General features: G+C 41.2%; 1 protein-coding gene across 1 annotated transcript; it reads right to left on the bottom strand.

The window, feature by feature from the left end:
* Positions 1-19,323: 19,323 nt before the first annotated feature.
* LOC119804555 (melanoma antigen preferentially expressed in tumors-like) lies at positions 19,324-21,994 on the bottom strand. Its single transcript, XM_038315942.1, has 3 exons — positions 21,705-21,994; positions 20,718-21,299; positions 19,324-19,837 (listed from the first exon to the last, which is right to left on the bottom strand). The coding sequence occupies exons 1-3, from the start codon at positions 21,992-21,994 to the stop codon at positions 19,324-19,326; spliced, it is 1,386 nt and encodes a 461-aa protein (XP_038171870.1).
* Positions 21,995-23,594: the final 1,600 nt, after the last annotated feature.

Genomic DNA, 23,594 nt, shown 5'->3' with positions numbered 1-23,594 from the left:
CTGGCCTTTTGACGGTCTTTTCCATTTGTTGGACAACTGTTGATGTGACAGGCCATGTTGACTGTATGTGCCAGTAAGCCTGTTTGCTTGCTTTTCTCCATAGCCTTGTGTGACATCTGTCTACAGGTAGTTTAATCTTTAACTCTGTTTTGTGTCTGAAAGCTGTTTGTACTCATCTTGAGTCACTTTGATGGGCCAGCTGATGTAATCTCTGCTGTCTGATGCTTGAATAAACACTCAGGTGTTGGTTTTATTGTGAGATAAAGATGAATATTTTTACTTATATTTCAATTTGTGTGCATTTTGTTTGGAGAATTATATGTTTAAACATATGTGTAGAAATCTGTCTGTGTTAACTGTTTTGATGTAGGCTACAAAGCTGATGACAATCATTTTATTAGAGATTTATCCACATTCTCATTCCCTGGACACCAAAGAGAAGAGGTAACTGCTCTTTCCAGTCCTTTCTATGTGACTCCAGGGAGTCAAGGTTTAACAATGGTGGCAGGGGGTGTCTGGCCTAAGGATATCACATAAACCACATAAGAAGACTACACAAACATCATGGCTTGTTCTGGTCTCCAACAGCTCATCTGGGAGATAAACCTTAGATAGCCCAGTCACTGAGATATGCCACGCCTCTTGCTTCAGGGACTTCCTAGGACACTGGAGAAGGAAGATCTTCCCCCATTGGGGGTTTCTGGGAGGCAGTCCACATCAGCCATCACATAGTGATTACCTGGAACCAGTCAGTTAGCATTAACCATTGCTAAGCCACCAATTTGAGAGCTAACCTAAAACACAGTTTTCCTCTAGAATTCCTCAAAATAGCCGACTAGCATATGTATAGCCTTGTCATCTTAGTGCTTTCCCAGATTTATTTATTTATATGTACATAAGTGTTTGCCTACATGTATGTTTATGCACCGATGCCCCAGTGCCCTCAGAGGCCAGGAACAGGCATCAACTCCCTACAAGTGGAGTTGCAGATGGGTTTGAGCTCCCATCAGGATGCTGAGCATCAAGCCTCAGTCCTCTGGAAGAGCAGATGGTGCTCTTGACCACTAAGCCTTGTCTTCAGCCCACACCTTATTACATTTTTAAACATTTTTAATTGTTTTTTTGGGGAGTGTCACAACATGCACCCCAGTCCCTCTCATTTTCCAGTTCCTCCATATTTATCCTTTGCCCTTGCAGCATCCCTCCCTTGAAAGGGAGACCTTAAAAGGGAATAATAAAAGTCCATAAATAAAGATAAAAAATTAAAGCTCACATTTTTGATGCTCATATCACTCAGAAATTATTCTGACTGGCCTATTCAAATTATTTCTGCCATGCCTTGTCAAAATAAACGGGAGGTGGATTTCTAGGGTTGCTGCTAGTCTGGTTGTTTTGTATTTCCCCTTTCTGTGGTTCTTCTCTCTCTCAGTCAGGCCCAAGTGCAACAAGAATACTTACTTCAGTGTTGACTGTGAGCCCCCTGGTGGTAGACTCTGGACTCAGCACTTTCAAAGCTTAATTCTGGACGTTAAGGAATCCAATCCAGAGTTACTTCAGGTTGACTAAGCATGCATGACCTATAACACATGAAAACATAGGTCTACCCATTCACAAACCAGATAGGTCTGTACTGTCTTACAAATGAAGGCATTCTTAACTTCTTAGAACCTATTAGAAAGTGGCAAGATTTGAATCAATGTGTAAAGTCAACTCCACCCAGCCTGGTAACCTGAGTCCAAGTCCCTGAATCCATATGTTATAGTGAGAGAACCAACTCCTGCAAGTTATTCTCAGCCCGACAGATGTGTGTGCATGTTGTACAAGTACAACTAAAATAATGTAAGAAAAATAACTTAAAATAAAAGATGTTCAGTGTAAGTTTTTTTGTGTATCCTCTTGGCATGAGCTATATTTATCTGTGAAGTGGACTTCAGTTGAGCAAATGCCTCCGTCTGAATGTGGGCTAGTCTGTGGTGGCATTTTCTCGGTTACTTATTGATGTAGAAGTGCCCTGCTCATTCTGGGGGATGCAATCCCTGGGCAGGTAGTTCTGTTTGCTACAAGAAAGCTGAACAAGCAAACCAGGAGGTGCAATTAAATAAGCTAGCTTCTGCCATGGTCTGCTTCAGAGTCTGCTTCCAGGTTCCTGCCGTGCTCGAGTTCATGCCCTGACTTCCGTCCTGTTCCAGTTCCTTCCCTACTGGATTTCCTGTCCTGACTCCCATCTCTGATGCAGCATGACCTGAGAGTTGAAAAAGGTAATAAACTCATTACTCTTTGAGTTGCTTTAAGTTATAGTGTTTTCCACAGCAATAGAAACCCAATTAAACAAAAGGATATACTTGGGTCTACTGTGTATTTAACAAAATATTTAAATGTGTGTATAGACACTGTTTAATATATGTATCTATGTGTTAGGTCTCAAACTCAGGACAAATGGCTAACTAAAGTGCCTATTTAACACATCAAAGTAAGCTCTGGTTGCCAGTTTCCCTCGGCCCCTCCCTGTTACAGGATCATTCTGGCTGGCATATACTTCCCCCTACCCTAAATTCTCCTACTCAGTTCCTAGGCTGGGCTTCCCCTCCCAAGCTTCTCAGATTCCTATATAACCCAGTCATATTGGCCATACATGTCTCTTGGTCTCCTGACTCACTCCTGACCTCATGGCTCCTGTTCCTCTTTCTTCCTCTATTCTCTTCCCCCACTCTCCTCTCATGACCCAATTGTCAGTTGGCACAGGTGGGTGAAAGACAATGATGGGCCAAGTTGGGTCCTCGTGGTTTGGGCTGGCTGAAGACATCCACATGCCTGTGTTAGCAGCACCTGTTGAGTAGGTGTGTAGAAGGAACGGCGGGGCTGTGTCCCACCACCCGGCTAGCTTTGCCCAAAATAATTACACGGAAACTGTATTCTTTTAAAACGCTGCCTGGCCCATAGTTTCAGCCTCTTATTGGCTAATTCTCACATCTTCCTTTAACCCATATTTAGTAATCTGTGTAGCACCACGAGGTGTGGCTTACCAGGAGAGATCTTAACCTGCGTCCATCTCGGAGAGGAGAAGCATGGAGACTGCATATGGCGACTGCCTGAAGCGTCTCCCCAACTCTGCTTCCTTTCTCCCACAATTCTGTTCTGTCTACTCCGCCTACCTAATTTTCTGTCTCTTAAAGGGCCAAGGCAGTATCTTTATTAATAATGAAAGTAACACATAAACACTCCTCCATCATAGGTGCCCCTATGATAAGCTAATATATGGTGGAGAAGTGGGAGAGAAAGAGAAGCAGACAGAATCACTTGCTGTGGAAAGGGGCATAACTGAAGAAGCAAAGGCCATAGGAACAGGCTGATGTGGTATCCTGCTTGTCAGCCCAGACCAAGGTGACATCTGTACCTAGGCTGCTGCCAAGGGCTATGTCTGGGTCTGTGGCCCTACAGCAGCCAGGGTCTGAGTTGATGTCTATGGTTCCTGTTACCACTGAGAGCTGTGTGGATACCTGCCATCTGGTCAGTCACCTGAGACCATGGTGGTGTCTGAAGAACATGCTGCCACCTGGGCCATACTGATATGGGTGCCCTGTGCTGCCACCGGGGCCATGGTGATGTCCCAGCCTGAGCTGCCAGTGAGGTTCATGTCTGCATTAGCTTCTCTGCTAGAACTGAGATCTGTGTTGATGTCCATTGCCTGTGTTACCACAGGGGGCCCTAGGAACTATGTCTGTTGAAAGTCCAGGGCATGCTGTGATGGCCCCAACCTTCACTGGTCCTGGGATAGCTGGCTTTGTGCCTGGATACTGTAGAAGGAGAGCTGGCCTCACTCCTCAAGGCAGAGATGTTCCTATCTCTCACAACTGCTGTGGGAGAGCTGGCTCTGACCCTTGCCTGAGGCCAAGCTGTTCCAGAGACCTGAGCTGACCGACTCAGCTGTCACCTAGGCCCACATCCTGGGCCTTGGTTTAGACGACCCTAAATCTACCTCGTCTATGACCTGCTGGAGAGTGTGAAGGGACTGGCCCTGTGGAACCATAGCCACAGGACCTCCATGACTCAGGACAACAGCACCTTATCGGAGAGGAGTTCCAATGAGGGTCCAGTGATGATGCTGTGCCAGAGTCTAGAATTAGACCAATGACTCATTGCAATGAACATTTTCTGGGTGGCGCGGATTGGACAAAAGGGTGGACTGTGTGACACACTGCAGTTTTCAATGCCACTAGGATGAATGTAGAGGTGTTGGTGGGGTGGGACAGAATGAGGAGCGAGGTGGGTTTTTTTGTTGTTGTTGCTTGTTTTGATTATAATAAATTTGGGGTGTTATGCACAAAGTCTGGATCCCCAAATACCACCATGAGACAGAATCCGATGCAAAAGCAAATAGTCTTTATTGTGGGTTAACATGTGTCTCTCTGTCCATTCAAAGCAGCAGCAGTAGCAGAGCAGGAGAGTCATGAGCAGCAAACAGGGAGGAGGTTTTTATAGTGGGCAGGCCAAAAGGGGAGGGCTTGGGTCATTCCAAACCTGCGTAGCTAAAGACTCAGGATTGGCTCAAGTCCTCCAAACATACATAGTTACAGATTTAGGATTGTCTCAAACACTGACTAGGGGTATCTGCACTGAGCTGATTGGCTGCTACATGTCTGGGGCAATTGCAACAATGTTCTCTCAGCATGAGGACACCTGGAGTTTGTTTACTCTTTTCTGATTGGCCTCTCCCTGTGCAGTGAGGTGTTGCCTGTTCCTAATTGGTCACTCTTGGTGTGTGAACTAAGGGCAGAGAAAGGTCAGAGGCAGTCACACCTGGACAAGAAGATGCTGCTTCCTGCTAAGGACAGGGTAAGGTCACCTTTAGACCTGAGGCAGCTACTTCCCTGCTCAGGGGTTGGTTGGGTTTTCTTGCTCACGGTTTGATTGGTTTTGTGTTTTAATTGGGGCAGAGATGGCTCTGATTTCAGGGCCAAATTGTGTTTCTTCCACCGTTTTTTTTTTTTTCCTTTTGGCTCTAATTTTAGGGTCAGAGCATATTTTTTAACTGGCTCTGATTCTAGGGGTGTTCTCATGTTTCTTTGGCTCTGGTTTTATGGTCAGGGTGTTTTTCTCTGCCTCTGGGTTCAGGGATAAGACATTTCTCTCACTGGCTTACATTCCAGAATCTGGACGTGTTTCTTTCACTGGCTCTGGGTTCAGAGTCAGGGTGCTCAGGGATTGTGCTATGGCTACAGATCTGCTGGGGTCTGGGTCTCTCATAGGGGAGTTCTTTTAGGGAAATACTGCAGGGGTGATGGGCAGATGTGGAGGGCCTGGGAGGTGAGCAGGATTGGGGTGCATAATGTAAAATTCCCAGAGAATCAAAGAATTATTTGAGGATAGATACCAAAATTCTGATGAGTTGCTTTAAGGGAAAGCTACTTCCTCGGGATGGAAAGAATGAAATACAGCTCTGGCTGTGGCTGGCTGGTGACATGACTGTAAATGGCTCTGAAGAATGACTGTCACAGACTCCCATATCGATGGTCCCTTAAGAGTTAGTTAAGCAGAGTCTGGCAGTCATCTGGTGAAGCAACAGCCCCTCATGCAGGCTGATTTTCCTGGATCAATGCTAAGGAGAAGGGAGGAACAGTTTTCTGCACACCGAGACAAGGTCCTTGTCCCTCTCAGAAAGCCGCCCTCCACAGTGCAGACACATGCAGAGCTTTCCTCCCACAGCCCTGCAGATCTGATCAGACAAGGACGCTTTTCAGTTACCAGTCCTCCCCTCAAGCCTGAGCCTGCTTTCCCTGGGCTTCTGGGCTTTCTTACAGCTTCTCTGTCTCTTTAGTTGTCTGCTCCCTTTGCCGTGTGACCGCATACAAATAACAAATAGTGTACAAATAACTCTCCCTCTTCTCTAGCTTCCCTCTCTGAGCAAATGCCAAGATCCACAGGCTGCCAACCCTGCAGTTTTTCTCTCAAATCAGTAAAAATTGTCCTTGAGCTTCCTTCTGACTCCGTTTCTCAATTAATTTACTTACAAGACTAAGAACTCAAAATAGGCCATTGCAATTTCCCTAGTACCAATCGGCATCCACCTCAAGGGTCGCCACAGGTTCCAGTAACAGGGTGAATTAGGCTCTTTAGCAGTGTACAGATGTGGAAAATATGTCAGCTCCATCCTCTAGGTTGTTGGGACTGTTATAACATCCTAAGTAACATGATATTATAAATCTGACTCTCATATCCATAGCACAGAATTCTATGCAGGTTTGCAAGCACATTATAGTAAAACTAATGGCAGAAAGTAGATTCTAGTAAAAACTAATGGAAGTTGATTTGTAGGTGGTCAAAGTAGCGGCACCTCACATGATTCCCAGTGTGCGGGAGAGCAGGCACTTCCAACTGTGTTGTCAGGAATAAAGTTTGTCAATGGCCTTTGTAATGTAAAGGATAATTAAAAATACAGACTTTGTGATTCTGAAAGGATACCTTCAAGATTTCATTGTAGACAAGTGTTTGCAAGATGTACTATTGTAGGCAATAGAAACTATGACGATGGAAAATTCCCATCACTTGGGGGCTGGTGAGATACAGTTTAAGGTATCCCAGTATGGATCACTGTCGACATAAAACACAAACCTGAAATTTCAACAAAATTGAAGATGGTGCCAGATAAACAAATCTCATGCAAACATGGTCCTGGAGAGAGCTAACACACCTTGTCATCTACTCTGAGAAAGAAATCCCTGCTCAGAAGGTAGGTCACACCATGAACACATGGACCATGGAAGGAGCCTCCTTGACCACGGAGACTGAAGGACAGTGGGAATTTCTGCACTCTGGAGACATTGGACTTACAGGCTGTTTACTTTATCTTGGGCCAGTGGTACCTTCAGGAATAACCATTCTGTGTCCAACTCTGCTTCTAAACTTCCACCTCTGAGAAGAAAATCCTCATAGAAGCTGTAACCTTAGAACTAACATCTTGTGATTGTAAATAAAAGGCACTTAGAAGTTACCAAGTTAGCCGAACACCTGCTTCCACAAATCCAAGAGTAAAATGTCATCAGACAAGGTTTTAGACCCATGAAAAAGGTTCCCCAAACTCAATGTACTCTTTTTTCTGCCTTTTCTGGTGTACCTATCCATGTAGTTTAAACTTGCTTTAGTTTGCATCTCTCTCTCTCTCTCTCTCTCTCTCTCTCCTCTCTCTCTCTCTCTCCCTTTCCCTTTCCCTCTCCCTCCCTCCCTCCCCTCTCTGTCTCTCTCTCTCTCTGTGTATGTATGTATGTATGTAAACATATTTTTTAACAACCCCATGAAACTGCTTCTTCATTGGAACGTGGAAGTTTGGGTAACCTCAATCCATGTTCCTGTGCTGTGGTCACTCATAATGGCTCCAGAATAAAGTATGTCTTATTCCCTTTAGTATGAGAGCTCTGATTTTTACATCAGCAAGTAAAAATGACACGTGACCACTTTTATTTGTACAGATCTCTGTGAAAAGGTCTCAGAACATAAAAATGATGGAAAATCTTTGATTCCCGGCAACACAGAGCTTTCTATTTGATGCAGAAATTATCTTAATTTTCCCTAGAGGCCACCAGTGCCCCCTCCCTCTCTTAAAGTTTTGAACCTAGGCCTCCTCCTTCCAGAATTTCAGTTGTCTTCTGGTTGCACTTCATGAGGACGCCACAAGGTGGCACTATGATAAAATAAGTGTCCATCCACATAGATCTAAAGAAAAATCTTGGAGCTGGGGACATACAAACTCCCTGGTAGAATTCTTGTCTGGCATGGATACAGCCAACAACAGAAATACTCAGGGATGGCAGTGTAACTTCTTAGCAGAGACTTTGCTTAGCTAGAATTTGCAAAGACACGGTTTAGATTCTCCATGCCACAAAATGAACACAATTTCTTAAAAATCCAGTTTGGCCAGGCATCATGCTACATAATTTTATTGCAATGTCCACGATACATAAGAATGCAGATAGATGTCCGTGAGTTCCAGGACAGCCAGGTTTCTACCGCAGGTTTCATGTCATTGAGGGCACAGTGAGGCTATTTTTTAAAAATACCAGTTAATGAACCTAAATACAGAATTTAATTATTCTGAAAATCCTGATAGGTGTAAGGGAAGACCGTGTCCTTCAGGTTTTCATTACAGGGACAAATACCTTAGAGCATTGTCTTATAAAGCAAAAGCACAGTTTTTCTAGTAGGACTGAAACCCCAGTCCTGGACTGTTTGACTCTGTTGCTTTTGATCTGTGGTGAGGCAGCATCCTTTGGTTTGAGTGCATGGTAGAGAAAAAGCAGCCCTCTCGTGGCTAGGGAGCATGGGCTAAAAGACACAGGCCTGGGTTCAGAGGCTCGACTCCAAAGGCATAGGGCCTCCCACAAAGCCTTGCTTATCAAGACTTACCACCTCCCAATTGTGTTGCCTTGACAACAAAGATTCACCAAACATGTCATTGGAGAATGTCCAAGCTTTAGTCCAGAGCACATGCTAGAGACATGTACTCTGAGTGTCCATATTATAAAACACCAGGTAGTTCTGGAGCCCCTGGGAATCACCAGCGTGTGGCAGGGACGGCAGGAGTGCATGGAAGCAGATGGAGATGCTGGCTCAGGACCTGACAGCTGTGTGCAGAGCGCACAGGAGAGCAAGGGACTCCAGTGGCTGGAGGAGATTGGAGGACCCCCTGAAAGAATGGGATGTTGGAGAACCCACACTCGACTCCTGGAGAGAAATCTCGACAGTGAAGCACGATTAATAAAAATTCAGGGTCAGAAACTGGGGTTCAACTTGAAGATTCAAACAGCAAAAGAGCCAGCCACTGGCTCTTACCTGAACCTCAGTCTGAAATGGCGATCCTGCTTCAGGAATCTCAGAATGAGAATGTGTGACTGAGACTTGTCTCCCCCAGCCTTATATGCCTCTCCAGGGCTGGGATTAAAGTTGTGCACCACTGGGATTAAAAGTGTGTGCCACTGTGGCTACTGGGATTAAAGGTGTATGTTACCATAACCTGGTCTATAAGGCTGACTAGTGGGTCTGTTTTACTCTCAGATCTTCAGACAGTCTGTATTTATTAAAATACAACTGAAATGCCACCACACTACAGTTTGCAGAGTTCAGTCTGTACAAAGAGAGGAAACGATGAGCCTTTGAATGGAATGCAGATTTGGGGTCAACAGCAAACAGAACTGTCTTAATGTGTGTGGAAATTTGCTACACAGAATCCCTGTTGCAGTGAACATTTAAGATATTTAACTGAGATCAACGCAAAAGGAAACAGCCGTGGTGCCCCCTAGTGGCCAGAATCAGGATTTTTCCTGTGAGTCTGAACAGCTGACCCTGTAGTCTGGAGAGTGAGACAAAGACTAGGAGCAGTCTGAGCTATAAGAATGTTTTTAATCAATAGTTGTGACCGTTTTATGTTCACCCATTCCCAGGAAGTCTAGCTTCAACCTAGAAGCCCGTGTACACTCTCTGATGGGGAAAACTGCACCTGGGAGTGTACAATGCTAGAGGAGACACAATCACCTCCTCACACACACGTGGGTGTGTGCACTCATAGGAGCAAAGCTTCACTTTTATCCATGTTGTCCCTCCATGAAACTGAAAACAATGAATGCTTTCCAAAGGTCTGTATATCCGAAATACTTGAGTTCATCTGCGTAGAATTACATTCTCGGCTTCCTTAAATTATGGAATTCCTTTTTTCTTGACTGCAGAAATCTCAAAGCTAGAGCAAATGACATTGTAGAGGAAAGTCATTTTCTCAATGGACCAGTTCCTTCCTCATGGTTCTGAGGTGTCTCACTCACAGCCTGGGGACACCCTCTGACACATTGCTTTAGCCCACAAACATTCCACCTTCCCACATGCCCACACTATTTTTAAGTAGTAGAACTACAGCAGAGAACTTCCACTGAAGCTACTCTTTTCCATTTCTTACTCTCACGGTCCCTCGGTAACTCTTGAGTGCTTGTGTTGTGACATATTCAAAATATGTTGTACAAGATGCTCAGTGAAATCATTACCTATCATCCCCATTAGTAAGTGAATCTCACAGAAGATAGATAATAACCCAGTATTTAGGATTTGCTTGCAAATGTTTCTCCCCAGCGTTGACACAATTCCGTGTTTTTATACAGTTTGAGTGCAGCTTTTTAATAAACCTTTTAGTTATTCTTTATGTCTTTAACAACTCACATGTCCATCCCATTCATTCCCCCATCCCTTCTGATCTGCTCTCTGCCCTTTCACCCTCCCCCAGGGAAAAAAGAAAACAGGAGAAAATTCTCATGGTAGAAGCTGTACTGTTACACAGTGAGTCACACAGTGCACAGGTTAACAAGTATGGAGAAAGCATTAGCTTGGTGAGCTTTGAGTTAAGTGTGGTACTAAAAACCATTTTTTATCGTTTTGTAATGAGTACATGGTTTGTAAATTGAACACATGTCCTTGTGGTATGCTTGAGCATCCTTTGGGTACATACCCAAAAGTGGAATTGTTGGGTCTTGAGGAAGGTTGTTTCCTAATTTTCTAAGAAACAGCCATACTGATATCCAAAGTGGCTGTGCCCGCTTGCACTCCCACCAGCAATGCAGGAGTGTTACCTTTAGCCACAACCTCTCCAGCATAAGTTGTCATCAGTGGTTTTGATCTTGGCCATTCTTACAGGTGTAAGTTGTCATCTCAGAGTTGTTTTGATTTGCATTTCTCTGATTCAAGCCATTGTGTTTAGAGGCTTGAGTGGGTAGAGGAACTGCAGGGGTTCATACAATCAGACACTCTGATTGGAAAAGATACAAAACATAGAGTGGTGGATGATCAGATGACATGTGACACCAACTGAACCTGCTGTCTCCCCCTGTGATCATATTGATCAGACCAGCAACTTGGGTTTTCAAATGGATGAGAGACTCTGCTACACATTTCTCTGAGACACACAGAAGGCCACCAAACACATGAACATGTACACAGTGTCACTTATCTTTACAGAACTGAATTTTCAAATGGCCTTGTATCACAATTCTGTGACCACAAAAACTAAATAAAACTCAAGAAACTCCAAAATGCAAGTGAACCTAAAAAGTTTAGCTTATGCAAAACAGCGCAGGTGTGGACTACCACGATCAAGAGTGAAAGAAATTGAAAGCTATTGCTTAGAAGAGAGAAGTAATTGGTTCTAAAGCAAATGCGTTCTGTAGGCCTGATGTATAATACAGGGATTGTGATCATACTTAGCAGTAATGCATATTATACCAGATATTTTTTTCCATTAAAATATTTACACTTCCTCCCCTCCTCCCATTCCCCTCTGGCTCCCACGCTCACCCTCCTCCCTCTCCCTTCCTCCTTAAGAGAGGGCAAGATACCCTGCCTTGTGGGATTTTTTTAAAGAGATTAAATGTGTATTCCTGTCTAAAAAGGTAACTATATGATTTGATAGATGTAGTCATTAGTTCTTTTGAGGTAATCACTTATATATATATATATATATATATATATATCATTTAAATCTGTACGTTTCCATGTATCATTTATAGATCAATAGAACTGACAAGTAGAAAATTGATGGAATATTCATTACCATTAGTCTACACATTGGGAGTGGCAAGTCTAGTGATTCCCAACCAAAATCCAGAGGAACAGACAAAAGTAACTACAATGAAATGTATTAGTCCTATCTACATACTCTTCTTTCCCACAGCACCAATGTGAGGCTCATTTCCTACCCATTCCCATTTTACAGATTATAATTGAGAGATGGAGACAATAAGGATTGTACTCGTAGCTTGAATCTGTATCCAGTACACTGTTCTGAACTGTGGGAAAATGTCGGTAACTTGCTGAGCAATGAGTTGAGAAAAGACGGCACATTAAAGTAACTATCAGAGTGTCTGTAAACTAGAACAAGGTTAGAGAAAAATAAGGTTGTGGCCTTGGCAAGAGGACACCATTGCAATGTGGGGAGAGAAGTCCTAGTGTAGTCTGTTGATCGTCACTGTGAAGTTCAGAATCTTAACAGAGAACAGAGATATTTATTCTTGGTGTATTGTCTTCAAAAGTATGGGAGAGAGACAGTGGCAGAGAGACAGAGATGGATAGAAAGAAACAAAGAGACTGTGACAGAGAGAGTGAGAGCATGTGTGAGAGCAGATCCATGGTATCTAGAAATGCAGATGGCAGCGGAGAAACGGGCAGATAAAAGAGGAAACAAAAATCAAAACAGAGTCAAAACACACCATTAACCCCAACAGCAATTGTAATGACCCACAGAGACAAGGATAATGGGGTAGACACAAATATGGGAAAAGCCCCTCAACTTGGCTTTTGATTGGAGCAGTGAATATAAAAAATTTGGGGGGAGGCCTCACTGGCTCTCCTGCAGTGCTCTATATAAACCATGGGAGTCTTGAACTCACACAGATCTGCCTGATTCTCCCTCCTATGTGCTGGGATCAGATGTGTGAGCCACCAAGTTCTGTCGAAGCTATTTTTTTCCTCATTTTTTTATTAAAGATTTCCATCTCCTTCCCTCCTCCTCCCCCTTCCCTCCCCTCCCTTCCACCCATACCCCCTCTCCACCCCTCTCCAAGACAAAGAGCCATCAGGGTTCCCTTTACTATGTTAAGTCCAAGGTCCTCCCAGCTCCCCTTAAGTCCAGGAACGTGAGCAACCAAACTGACAAGGCTCACAGTGAGCCCGTCCATGCTGTAGAGTTCATGTTCATTGCCGTTGTCCTTGGTTTCTCAGTCCTCCTCCACCGTCAGCCACATTCAGAGAGTCCGGTTTGGCCCCCTGTTCCATCAGTCCCATTCCAACTGGACTTGGTGGTCTCCCGTTAGATCTGTCCCACCGTCTCAATGGGTAAACACACTCCTCACGGTCCTGACTTCCTTGCTCATGATCTCCCTCCTTTTTAAAATATATCTGCTGAACTGGCCGCAAGGCAACTCCAGAGGGGAAGGTCTCTACCTGCATGTCTCTCTCTGGGAACCAAAGGCAAGTAAGTGTCAGGGGACTACTTTCTTTTTAGATGTCCGTGTGTGTGTGTGTGTGTGCGTGCGTGTGTGTGTGTGTAACTTGTGTGGAGGCTAGAGTTGACACTGGGATGTCTTCTCGGATCACTTACTCACCTTATTTTTGGAGAGAGGGTCTCTTCCTGAGTCTGCAGCTCTCCATTTTTGCTGGACAGCCTGGTAAGCGAGTCCCAGGATCCACCTGTCTCTGTGTGTCAGTGCTGGTAATCCAGGCACACACTGCCACGACAGGAATAGAGGGGAGGGAATTGGAGATATATAGGCTCCAAACACATTATATACATGTACTAATACTAATTAAAATGTCAAAATAACAACAAGGGGAGAAAACAAGAAATGTGGAGGTATCAAAGACAAAAACCATGGCACATTCAAATCTAAGATCTGATGACACACTGTTGGCAATTGTACAGCCAAAACCTCCTTCTATAATGTAGTGTGTAAGTTCTCGTGAGCTGAGAGCTGTGTCCATGGAGAGAAAAGCTGGAGAAAGCAGGGCAGCTTCTGCACTTCAAGATGACCTACCCTACCAAAGTCAAACAGAGGACCTTACTTGTATGCTTAGCTCAGGGTGAACGAAACCTTCTGTTCTTTTGAAAAACAGGGCCCCTTCAGAATTCAGTTTGGCAAAGTTATATCATTTTTATTTGATATTGTTTTCTGGATTCTCCTGTAGGAGCTGAGTTAAAAGGTGAGACTATATAAGCTTTGCCAAACAGAGGGAAAATTTTAAGATTTCTGCAAGTCAACTAATGAAGTTTTATCCTAGGGAATTCTATATCCTAGTATAAAAATAGGAATAAAGTAAAATAATCTCCATGAATATTCACTTTTACATGACTATATGAAAATATTTTCATTTTTTTCTTGGCAACCTAACTTTTAAAATTTGATTGTGCATATATGTGTATGTCTGTGTACATTTGAACATGCAAGTTCAATTGCACACAACTCTGGGAACAGGGAGTCAGATTACCTAGCTCTGGAGTTACAAGCATTTGTGAACCAACCTACATTGGTGTTGTGAACCAAATCCAGATCCTTTGTGAGGAGCGGCCAGTGCTCTTAACCAGTGAGGCAGCTCCTCTGAGCAACTTAATTTTGGAGACTATTTAGAAAACAATCTAACCAGAAAATACTGAAGGATGGAGGAATGATGCCAGTGTGTGAACAATGGGAATTGAAACAAAGATCTGGGTGAAAGAACCAGGAGCTGTGCACATGTTAAAAGGGACATCGCAGGGCACTGTGATATACTCTTTAATAAATATTACAGGAAATGTCAAATTAAAAAGCTTAGATAAAAATCAGAGATTTTTATACCAGAATTATTTGAAGCTAAGGAGCAGCTTTGCAATGGGGATGGGGCCATTGCAGCGGGACACTGTTCTATGATTCTGAGCTTTGTGTGTGGAGACACAACTGGCTTAGAGTGCAGGCTCTTCTTGGGACAGACGGGATGAAGTTGGGAAACAGTTGCTTGGATAACCAAGCATACATGAAAGCATACATTCTTTGCCCATTTCCCAAATGTTCTGTCAGAATCTGTACCCTGGATAAGGAAGTGGCCTTTGAGCTCAGTTCTTCACACTCTACCACATATAAACAAGTGCTTTGCTTCTGTATATTTTTGCCTTGTTTCTATGTACTTCTTTTCAAGTACTGTTATTTATTGAGACATTGTTTCTTGCAAAGTGAGGTAAGAGTTTCTCATGATCATGTACATGAGTAATGGGGGGGGGGGTCCAGAGTTGAGGTAATGCCTTTTAGTTTGTATAAAAAACATACGAACTAAAGCTTGTTATGCAGTTGTTCGTACTCGGCATCCCGTGTCCTGATTTGCATGAGACCCTTACCCAGGGACCCCAACACACTAGATATTGACATTTGTGGGCCTCTCAGTTTGGGATGGGATTTTCCTTGGACAGAGAGATGTGATTGGGAATGGAAGGAGTACATGTGAGGTGTAAGCAACTGAGCTTTTGAGACTATAGAGTCGAGGCTTCCCTGCATGGGGCAGGTCATTCCTCAGGGCCTCTCTTCTAGGTCAGGTGTGTCAAGCTATAGGGCTGGCAAACAGCAGTGATTTCAGAGTGCAGATCACAGCCATGTGCAGGAACATGAGAGAAATTCATCTAGGACAAGTGAAACATGGAGAGACATCTGGAATTGGAGGTGGGGGAAACGTCTGACCTTAATGTGCAGTTGTGCCATCAAGTCTTACCTACATGCACAGGTACCAGAATTTCACTTTAAGTACAGCTGCATCTGTGAGACTCACGTGGGAGTGTTGGTGAACCAGAAATACACACCTAAAGTGTGTATCATATTACATCAACATTTTCTTAACTCACCAAGATGGACCACGATTTGTCTCTAGGTATCCTAAACAGAATTCACAAATACAGCTAAAACTACAATATTTTATTAATTTATTATTTCAAATCCCATATCATTCTAAATTATTTCCAATAAATCTAATTCAAAATGTGAGTTTTGGATTTTTGGGGTTGTTGTCTGTACTTTAAATCTTTCCAAGTTTATTCTATGAGTATTAGTGATTTTCCCATGTGGATGTTTGTGTACCATGTGTGTATAGTGCCCAAAGGGGCCTGAAGACAGTGTCAGATCCTCTGGAACTGGAGGTACAGGTGGTTGTTTTGCCCACATCCTCTGGAAGAACAGCCAGTGCTCTTAACCACTGACCCATCTCTCCAGTCCCTTTTATAATTTTTATGGAAAAATCCATTATTCAAAGCCTTTATCTCAGCTGGCTCTAACTTAAGTGTACATATGGAAATGTGCACTTAAGGCCTCCTCGTGGAATATTTAAGTTTTAGCACTTTCAAATGGTAATTCTGGAAATTAATGTTGAGGAGAGAAAAACCTTTGCTGTAGGTTTACAAAACATGATTTATAACAAATTAAAATACAAACTAAGTATGTAACCTATCACAAATAATTTGGAACTAGATAAATCTATACTGTCTTACAAAAGAAGGTACTTTGAACTTCTTAAACACCTGTTAAAGGAGCCAGGGAGACAGGACAGCAGGTAAAGGCATCTGTTGCTACACCTGACAGCGTGAGTTCAATCCCTTGGACCCACCTGGCAGAAAGACAGAACAAACTCCTAAAATTTGTCTCTGAACAGCACACATGTATACGTGTTTTGTATATCAAATGCGACAAAATGCGAAAATGCTTTGAATATATAAACACATATATTTAAATCATCCCCCCAAATATTAGGTTTCATTATGGAATTTTTATGAACTTATTTTTAATTCTGTAGGAAATCACAGTTAAGAAACTTTGAAATTTTAAAGAGACCTTGAACTGTTAATATACTGAAAAAATTAAAGGATTTGGTATTTTGAAGGTCATATTCTTTTATGCTGTGATAGTAACGAAAGGGACTGGCAATAAACAAGGAAAGGTTATAGTTTATAAGCTATGTATCTGTGTCAAGAAGACAGAGGTCCACTGTAGTGGCTAGTTTGTCAACTTACAGAAACTAGAGTCATGGAGAGAAAGCGGACCATAGATGAAGAACTGCCTCCACCAGATTGACCTGTAAGCAAGTCTGTGGGGGCATTTTTCTTGATTAATGAATGGCTGATGAAATAGAGCCCAGCCCACTGTGGGAAGTGCCTCCTGGGCAACTGGTCCTGGGTTGTATAAGACATGTTGTTCAACAAGCCACAGAAAGACACTGAGCAGCTTTCCTCCATCTTCCCTGCCCCTGCTTCTGTTCAAATGCCTACTCTGACTTCCCCCAATGATGGCCTGAGATTGGGACATGTAAGTAAATCTACCTTTTCCTCCCTCAGTTGCTTTTGAAGTTTTTATCACAGCCCTGTAGAAGCAATAGAGCACACTCACTTAGGTTACCTTTCACATCTATAGAAAACAAAGTATCCAGAGCACCTGTTTGCATGGAAGTCTCCAGGAATACCATTCACATCGTCAGTACAGGAATAAACTCCAAGTTCTCTGTTCATTGTAGGGTCTAGTTTTCACCTCAGGGTGCAGTGTCTCTGACAGAAACATGGCGCCCAAGGAAAGACAGAGAGAGAAACTATGCCAATATTGGTCCAGTTTCAGCTTCCCCAGTATTCTGATACTGTTAACACATTAATCAGATTCGTACTTCTGAGAGCACAAGATCTCAGTTTATTCAGAGAATATATAGTGACAGCCACATGGAAAACACAAAAAAGAAAGTTCAAAGAAACAGGTAAACTTAATTTTAATATTTTATTTAATACAAACTGTCAAAACTCTACATTTTAACTTGTAAACAACAAAAGTATATCGCTCATTACACTGGTATTTTAGTTTTTGAAATTTTGTGCATTATATAATGATGCAAGCATTATGAAAAATATGTACAAATTTGAAATGTTATATCACAAAAGAATTATGACACCTGAATTACAGCATATTTTATATTCTTTTTCTTATTATTTTAGAAATATAATGCTACTACCAAAAGAAAATTAATAAAAACAAATATTAACTGCTTTGCCATTTTTATTATATTTTGGCTGTAAAATATAGTTTGAACCCAGGCAGTGGTGGTGCACTCCTTTAATCCCAGAACTTGGGAGGAGGAGGCAGGTGGATCTCTGTGAGTTTGAGGTCAGACTGGCCTACAGAGTGAATTCCAGGACAGGCTTCAATGCTACACAGAGAAACCCTGTCTCAAAAAAACCAATATATATATATATATAGTTTGAAACATTTACCAGTATCACTACTAAAAACAAAATTCAATTACTTTTTTTTGGTCAGACTGAAACTGAGCATGACCTCACTTAAAAAAGAAAACTATAAACAATATAAGGAATTAAGCCATTGCTTTTACTAATTTTTTTCAATAGGATATTATGTAAAAATTATTACTTACAATCTATTCTTTTTGTTACTCAGTGACTGAAATGCAGATGTTTTGACATTTCAACAAATGCTAATTTTGTATTTTTATCATGACTTTGTGATGCAGTATGCATTTAAAGAAATTAACAATGTGAGTAAGGTATTTTTATGTGTCTGTGTTCATGTGTGGGAGAAGGTTCATGCACTTGACTATGTGCCTGTGCGCACACGTATGTGCTCATGCTCACACATGCATGCCAAAAGTCAATATCTGTTTTTTTCCTCTATACATATTTTCTGAGGGCAGATCTCTCACCGAACATAGAATCCACTAAATTGCTAGAATGTCTGGTTTTGTAACCCCAAATGATCTTCCTTCCTCCACATTTTCAACACTGGAGTTACAAGTGTGCTCTGTAATGCTCAGCTTTTTACACAAATGCTAGGTTGGGAGCTGAGCACAGGAGTGATTGTATGGTAAGCAACTGGGTGACTGAGGCATTTCCTTAGCCCTGTGTAAATTCTTAATTACTGACTTTACATATACCATTTCTAAGTAATTCTAGGATATGCAAACTGAATTTATATTTGTGTTATATTTTGGAGTATAAAGTCAGTTAGACTCAGTACTCAAACATGTCCAGTATGTGTCATACCAAATGGGACACAGCTAATGGAAAAGAGAAGCAAAATGTATATAGGGAATGATTTATCCAGCTAAGGAAATGTACAGGATTGATAGAACTGGGAGTAGAATAGGAGAACTAAAGTAGGGGGAATATTATGGCAAGGATCCCAAATCACACCTAAAAATTCATGTGACAAAGGAAGACTTCATGTGAAGTAGTAGAAACTTTACAGTTGGCCTACATCAAAGAACTGTCCAATTATATTTATATTCTTGAGGTTATATTGAAACATCAGCGCCTCTGCTTGCCTGCTTTCCTTGTCCACTACTAAATCTTGATGGTTTCCCCAAAGCAACCAAAACCAGCCTATAGTAACTTAGGGGATGGAAACATTGTCTCATAAAAAAAAAAAAAACACCACCATATCCTCAAATATAGGCATTAAAGGCTGTCATTGTTCTGATTTGTGTGGTGTACCAACAATTGAACCAACAGGATGAGCAGAAATATAGCAAACTAGGACACGATCATCCTGTATTATATGGACACAATGTAATCAGTAAAATGAAATATATGATAGTAGACAAGAGATACACAGGAATTCTCGAAGTCCTCCAGTTTTTCTAAATTATTCTCTATAGGAATTAGTTTACTTATCTATTTTCCCTAAGTGTAGTTTCCCTCAATATAAGAAACTTATATATTGTGTGTATGGGTTCAGGAAATAACATTTAGTACTTAAGTAGTACATATCAGATTGAAATGGTGTTAGACTGTGAAATTTAATCTGTGTAAGTGATCCATTTCATGTCATGCCTCCCTGCAGTCCGTAGTATTGCCTTCAGGTGTAGTTGTACAATAGCAAGCCTCCGTCGGTGTAATCTGCCCTGAAAATGCCATCGTTCATAGCAATGTATAGGGATAGGATAAATCACATATTTTAGCTTCATCAAGGGTGTTAAACTATGCATGATATGCATAAGCATAGGCATTGTGATGGGGTTAGCAGCAAAGGATAGGATACGGAGTTGAGTACAACGAATTAGGGCAGGGATAAGAACAGAGATTGCAGAATCATTTATAAGGCAATGACTTATCTCTAGATGCTTAAGAGTACCAGAGAGATTTAACAGAAGAGTTTGAAAGGGCACAAAGTCATCCCAATACATTGCATTGTTACTAAGATTCAACATCTTTAGGTGGGAAACCTGAGGGCACCGGGCTAGAAATCGGATGTCTCTGTACGATATTTCACAGAATGACAGATACAAAAAATCCAAACTACGTGGCAGAACTCTGTAGGGAGAAAACAACAATAAAACTTCTGAAGAATGAGGATTGAATGAGAAAAACTATACCTTTATATCCAGAATAAACCACTTTTCACATGCACTATAAATGGGTATTAATACATTAATCTGTACTTTGTTTGCTTAATACTTTCATGACTCTGAGAATTTTTTGTAGGCAGTAACTTACTATGTAGTCCTGGCTGTCCTGAAACTCACTATAGAGATCATACTGGCATTGAACTCAGAGAATCTGTCTGTCTTTGCTTCCCGAGTGCTGACATTAAAATCGTGTGCCACCACACTTGGCTGAAAGTATTGTTTTCAACACTGAGATACAATTTCCTTTAATCTTAAGAATGTATAAAGTATATTATAATTGATTATTTTAAGAAATAGTAAGAGAAAAACTAACACACTCGATACTTAAAATATTATCCATTGTTGATTTCAGTTCATGTTTTTAGTGGAAAGGGATCAGAAAGAGCAGTCAACTGAAAATTACCTTTGGTCAGTCCCTAAATACCATCCTCTACTTTCATGGCCTATGCCTCGGTGACTACAAATTAGTAAAGTGGTCTGACATTGTAAACCTTTGGCATCTATGATTATGTGCATCAGTGCTATAGAAAGACAAGTCTTCCACCATCTCAATTTATTTCTTCTCATATCTAGATGCCTAGTGATTTTACACCTTCATATTTCTGAACTTATCTTTAAATTGCTGGCTGCTTAGTTTCTGTACTTCCTCCTCCAGTTCCAAGTTCCCAAAAGTGACAAAGTGGAAAGCATAAAAGGTTTTGAGGATTTTAGGAATACCCATGAGTATTTTCTATGTTGTCCCAAGACTTATCCAGGAAACTCGGAAACCTGCCCAAAACTCTTACCTGAGCACTCTGTCCAGATGATTTTTGAGACAGAATGAAGACAAGTTGAGTTCCTTAAGGTTTTCCATACGTTGCAAATGACTAAGGAAATTTTTAAAGACTTTCCCACTCAGAGATCTAAAAGTGACTTTAAACAGACTAAGGCTCTTTAGGTGGCTCATCTGAGACAGAACGTTGGTGATATCACTCAGTGAACCCTTATCAACTGACAGCTGAGTAACACAGTTGAGATCAAGAATTCTCAGGGTGCATTTGCAGTCACCCAATTTATCAACTTGCAAATCTCGACAGCATATGTGCAAAGCACCGAAACTCTCCCTACTTTTCCTCATAAGCAAAATCAAAAATTCCCTTTCCATTAAAGAGCCATCCAGGGAAAGATCCACTAGTAATTCCATAGGCCTAGGTAAATGAATTGTGGACCCTAAATTTATGAAATTAGGCTGTCTTTCCATTTTCGTGACAGAGTTGTCAGAATAAGTACAAGAGTGCAAACAGAAAGGTGGTTCGATGCTGACTTCAGGGCATATGATCCTACAGTCAATGTCTTGCCTTAAATCTAGGATCCTCAGTTTAGGTTTCCTGTAGGGGTAAGAGGAGATAGAATATCTGAGAAATAGCAAATGATAATGAAACACAGTAGGATCAGTGATGACATATAGGAACAAATCCTTTTATCCATAGCTGCTATTCCTTGTACTAACTAAAAAGTCTTTGCCATGAAAATTCAACCTCCATTCCCCACATCCTTTGTACACCTTAAATACCCTCCAGTCTTAAAGCTCCTGTCTTTCTCTTAAGTAACACCCATTATATAAACCCATCAATAGAATCCTCAATAACATATTTCCTAAGGAATATTGAAGACATCAGTCTTTAATGTGTTACCAAGTTTTAGCTGAGTCTTACAAATAAACCTTCCACATTCACTAGTTACTCCTTCTAAGACCTCCTATGTTTTACCATGTCTCTATTATAGAGTCTTACCGAGAAGTAGAGTTCTTTGCAGGAAATACTGGAAGATTCTCAATCATGGCTTTCAGGAGTTCATGTTGAGGCTCCCGTACAGTTAATGTTCCAAGATGGAGACAGTAAAAAGGCCAAACTTTCACCATCTCACTCAATATATTCTTATGCCCACCCTTGAAGGCAGCAATGAACAATGGAATAAAAAGATTTCTTGGAATATACTCCAGAGTTTGGATTGCTGCAGACTCATGTCTCAGCAAACACTGTATAGCAAGATCCAATAGTGTTTTGGGGTTCTTTGCATCCATTTTTGTGAACCTGCATCAGGAGGAGAAACACTTAGAAGTTCTGGGAAAACACACAGTTTCTTCTTTGCAACCTGTGCTAGCAAAGTAGAAACGATTTAAATAAATCAATCAGATAGCCACCACCAGCTACTTCTAGTATAGACACAGATTAGAAATAGACTTGTGAGTTTATAACCGTATGTGTTTATGTGTGTGTTACTACTCTTTCCCCCATGTATACATAGTCTGTATCTTGTAAAATGTCATCAAAATGGGTAGTAAGTAAGCAGAAAATAATTTTGGTCACTTATCTACATGAATTCCAGTATTTTCCCTCAGTAGTATAAAAGCTATGATGAAGAAAAAGATAAATCTACAAAAGTGGTACAACTGTAAATATTAAAACATCAAATTAATTGTGATTAAAGAGAAAAAGAATGACATTCTAGCCCTTGATTTGTCTCACTCCCAACACTATATTTGTGGCAGATGAAGACACCAAAACTCTCCAAGACACGCATAAAGCTAGACGGTTAAGAACTTAAAGTTGATCTTTAAAATATTCAGAAAAATTAGTCATAAATTAATCCTAAAGATGATAAAGAAAACATAAAATTAAAATAATGCCCAGCACTCGGGAGGCAGAGGCAGGCGGATCTCTGTGAGTTCGAGGCCAGCCTGGTCTACAAGAGCTAGTTCCAGGACAGGCTCCAAAGCTACAGAGAAACCCTGTCTCGAAAAAACAAAAAAAAAAAAAAAGAAAATAAAGAAAAAAAAATTAAAATAATGCAGTACAGTTGGGGCAAAGACTTCAAACTGTTCAATTCAAAGCTGTATGTTGTCTCACACGTGGAAAGTAAAAAATTAAATAGTCAATCCGATCATGGAATAATGACTTCTAGGGTCTAGGAGAGATGGCAGGGGTCGGGGTGACAAAACACACTTAGATATAATTCGTGTACCCTAGAGGTTGGTATGGACACATCACAATGAGTCTCATTAATATGAATTATGAGTATGTGTTACAAAAATGAATATCAAATGCATATCAAATAAACAATATGGAGGGTTTAAAACTGCAGTCTTTGAAACACACAGACTCTAAGAAAATAAATTGATGTGGATAGGAGAAACATTCAAGAAAATTTGTTAATGATGGAAAAAAAAACAAAATGGGGGGGGGGGATTAAGAATCCTGTAACACATAAGAGTCAGAAAGCTCCTAAATTTTTCTTCTACTGCTGGAATGACAACAAATCCTCTGAAATGCCTACATAGCACTGATAAAAAGAAAACAGTGTGATAAATTGGATTATAAAACAACGCAGTATCATATGAATACACAAAATAAGGAAAAATTTGAAGCAAAAACATTAAAACCATCAGAAACAAAATAACTGTTGCTTATCACCTACCTAATATGGTACTTTTCTACAACATTTTGTACACTTTATAATATTGTCTTTTGATAAAATAACTTGATGACTAAGATTTAAAAAGTGTTACCCTTTCTTGAGGCTTCTAGGATTTCAATCTCAGGGACATGTCTAAGGGTTTTAAAAAGGTTGTCTTCTGGCCGGGCGGTGGTGGCGCACGCCTTTAATCCCAGCACTCGGGAGGC

The sequence above is a fragment of the Arvicola amphibius genome, chromosome X (genome assembly GCF_903992535.2).
Source record: "Arvicola amphibius chromosome X, mArvAmp1.2, whole genome shotgun sequence".
NCBI lineage: Eukaryota > Metazoa > Chordata > Mammalia > Rodentia > Cricetidae > Arvicola > Arvicola amphibius.
Note: the sequence above shows the minus strand (reverse complement) of the source record. Positions and strands in the feature narration are given on the sequence as shown.